This window comes from Lygodium microphyllum, chromosome 2, assembly GCF_053477565.2.
Source record: "Lygodium microphyllum isolate KBCC chromosome 2, Lygodium_microphyllum_v1.1.10, whole genome shotgun sequence".
Taxonomy (NCBI): Eukaryota; Viridiplantae; Streptophyta; class Polypodiopsida; order Schizaeales; family Lygodiaceae; genus Lygodium; species Lygodium microphyllum.
Window position 1 is genome coordinate 49,931,636 of NC_141136.1, and position 3,213 is coordinate 49,934,848.

Consider the following 3,213-nt stretch of genomic DNA (forward strand, 5'->3'; position numbering starts at 1 on the left):
CATACCCTATGTTATTCTAAGGAGTACCGGATGACATTATCCACCACATGGTGCTTTTCTTTGAACACGTTTTTAACGCTATGTCTGAAGGTGCCAAGGGGCGCCCATCAGGGTGATTCGGTGAAAAGCTCAGGGAATACGGTCTGGGATTAGGGTTTGGCGGGTTTTGCAGAATCACAGACGAGCACGAGCGGACGGAGAGAGGGGTGAGGGCACTGTCCTGAGAAGCAACAGGAAAAGGAAGAATGGTGTCGGGGTCGGGCCTTTGCGCCCGCGTGGTGGTGGTGGACGCTCGCCATCACATGCTCGGTCGCCTCGCCTCCATCGTCGCCAAAGAGCTCCTCGACGGACAGCGCGTGGTAAGCCTCCCCCTATCACCATCACACAGCAAAATATTGGTCACGATTGCGGTTCAGCCTCTGCTGCCCGATTTCATGTGATCGGAAGCTGCTTAGTATGTCACGATGCCTATTTTCCTATCGATCTGGTTTCCTCTGCCCTTGTCAAGCAATAATTAGTTGAGTAAAAGCGTTCGTTTCGTACTCCCTGATTCGATCGAATCCATAATTTACTGTTTTCTTTGCTTAGGGGGAAAAGAGAGAGAGAGAGAGAGAGAGAGAGAGAGAGAGAGAGTCCTTGGTGGAATCAAATTGTCACAACGACTGAAATACTTATATCGGCTGCATGCTCGCGGCTCTGTGAGCTGCTGACTGATCTGATCAGTGCTGCTTTGCATCAATCGAATGCTTTTTACTCGCCTTTACTCACAGTGCGGCAAGAGAGAGGGGCCTGAGCTTCAGAGTTCTTGCTGGATTCAACTTAAAATATCAAAGAGAAATTCTGGTTGCTGTTAATCATGTATGCAGCATGTGAAGCATAATTCGATTATTCTAACAATGTAAAATGTCATAGCTGAAACATTTGATGGTTTGAGAACAGGCAATGTGGAAATTTGTTGACGGATTGTGCAGGTATTCATCTAAGGGGCATGTTGTCGGCTGATAATAGATCAGGAGTATAGCTAGATCTGCAATCTTGCATATGTGCTCCTTGTGATCTCATGATTCACAAGTTAAATTTGCAGAACTCAGCAAGTAATATTGGCAACATTGCTGTCTTTGTCAGGTAGTAGTAAGATGTGAGGAGATCTGCATCTCAGGTGGTCTGGTGAGGCAGAAGATGAAGTACTTGCGCTTTTTAAGGAAACGCATGAATACAAAGCCGAGCAAGGGACCTATTCACTTTCGAGCGCCTGCTAGGATACTGTGGAGGACCATTCGAGGGTATACTGATACTGGATTTGCATTCTGCTTCTCATGCTGTTTGTGTACCAATTGTTACTGTAAATTATGCTTGCCACCTTCCAGAATGATGCCCCACAAGACAAAGAGGGGAGCAGCGGCCTTGGAGCGCTTGAAGGCATTTGAAGGCATCCCAGCCCCATATGACAAAATGAAGAGAATGGTTATACCAGATGCTCTCAAGTATGTTACTATCCTGAAGGCATTTGTTTACTAGGTTAACAGTACTGCGTGGGAGCATGTTTGAACATTATCCCGTGAGGACTTAGAAGTGCGTGACTAAGTCTCATGTGCCTAGGGTGTTTAACTGCAGATCAAATTAACTATATTCATTTGAGAAGCCTTTCGGCATGCTACATTGCAACTTGTTGCTTGAATGCTGATGAGTGTAGCTGCATTAGGTGCATATTGAATTGCACTCGAGTTCGTGAAGGGAAAGGCATGCAACTGTGACAAAGCAGAAGTTGCTGTGTAGCAGTGGCCTCTGGCTACTTTTTGAAGTAGTATGCATTAGCTGAATATAGACTATGCATTATTGTGGCAGGTTACCACATGCATTGATGTGTTGAGAATGTGACAGGGTGCTCAGATTGCAACCAGGACACAAATTCTGTTTGCTTGGTCGGCTGTCTTCAGAGGTTGGATGGCATCACTATGACACTATCAAGGTGATTCCATTGTCCATCATTTCCTGTTTCAAGGTTCCTGCCTTTTCAACTTTTTAAACACTTGCTTGATTCTCTTGCTCTTTTGTTCTTTACTAATGGATTAGTTGCATTCTCTTAGGAATTGGAAGAAAGAAGAAAATCTAAGTCTAAAGTGTATTATGAAAGGAAGAAGCAGCTTGTTCAGCTGCGGCTTAAAGCAGAGAAAAGGGCTGAAGAACTACTGGGTGATGCTAAGGAAGTCCTCACACCAATCAGTTACAACCCTTGAAAGTGAAATTTGATGCATTTTTGTTGATGATTATGATGAGTTGTGGATGCAAAATATAAATCCAGAATTTTCCAGTGAAGCTGCAAAATGTATGGGGGTTTCTTTTTCCTTCCATAAGTTCTCGAGAGCTAAAATCTTGATGTATAATGTAAACTGCTTAGTGGAAAGCTTGAAATTAATGCTTGTCACTTTACCATCACTGTTTTTTTAAATTACAAAAGGATCTTAGAATGTCATCAAACCCAAGTTGGGAGTGTCAGGTATTCAGCTGAGGGTTGATGACACAATGATCTATTTTGTATTTTACTGAATGCCTTCTAGCCAATTTTGTTGTGTTTCCATCAACCTTTGGAGCTCCAGCTCCCTCCATTTGATGTTACACACACCCTAGTGTTTCTTTAGCTAAATGACCTTTTGTTCCAACAGCCAAAGAATGTGCCTTTCTCAAATGCTAAGTCAATATCATATGTTGTATCTGTGACATCCTTGAGAAGACAGCTAAATTGCAGTATTTTATGCCTAGGTTTGCAGTGTTGAGTGGCAAGTGCCCTTGACATCATTTATACTAGACTAGCCTTTGATGTTCAGCTAGTGCCTAGGGTTGAGGCAACACTAGCTTAAATTTGAGCTTGCTTGGAAGGTATGCTATATGTGTGTGTCCACAAACACACATGCATGTGTACATGTGAATTCGTAAGTGGGCAACTTTTGGCCAACTTAGATAATCATCAACAAGACTACATAGATCTGATTTTTGCTTGGTTAGATTAGTTCTCTTTTTGGAGAACAAAGAAGAGAGTACCATAGGAAGGGGGATGGTGTTGGGAGTATATAAATAGTTTCGTGGAATAGAAGAGATGCAACTTGTGTGTGATTATAGAGATGTGATTATCAACACTAAACTAGTTTTGTGAGCTGTTACACTTGAAGCTTATGTATCATGACACTTTCAGTATTGAACTTGGTATGTGAGTCA

General features: G+C 42.7%; 1 protein-coding gene across 1 annotated transcript; it reads left to right on the forward strand.

The window, feature by feature from the left end:
* The first annotated feature begins 67 nt into the window (after positions 1-67).
* On the forward strand, positions 68-2,538 carry LOC148039712 (large ribosomal subunit protein uL13w-like). The gene is made up of 5 exons (XM_087693266.1): positions 68-359; positions 1,126-1,283; positions 1,368-1,484; positions 1,882-1,969; positions 2,088-2,538. Exons 1-5 carry the CDS (start codon positions 246-248, stop codon positions 2,235-2,237), a joined length of 627 nt encoding a protein of 208 aa, XP_087549392.1. The 5' UTR covers positions 68-245; the 3' UTR covers positions 2,238-2,538.
* Positions 2,539-3,213: the final 675 nt, after the last annotated feature.

What these genes read in the sequence shown, in the direction of transcription:
- LOC148039712 (XM_087693266.1), top strand. Translation starts at nt 246, where the DNA reads ATGGTGTCGGGGTCGGGCCTTTGCGCCCGCGTGGTGGTGGTGGACGCT. An exon ending in CTGTGGAGGACCATTCGAGG is followed by an intron (nt 1,284 to 1,367) that starts GTATACTGATAC and finishes GCCACCTTCCAG; the next exon opens with AATGATGCCCCACAAGACAA. An exon ending in ATCACTATGACACTATCAAG is followed by an intron (nt 1,970 to 2,087) that starts GTGATTCCATTG and finishes GCATTCTCTTAG; the next exon opens with GAATTGGAAGAAAGAAGAAA.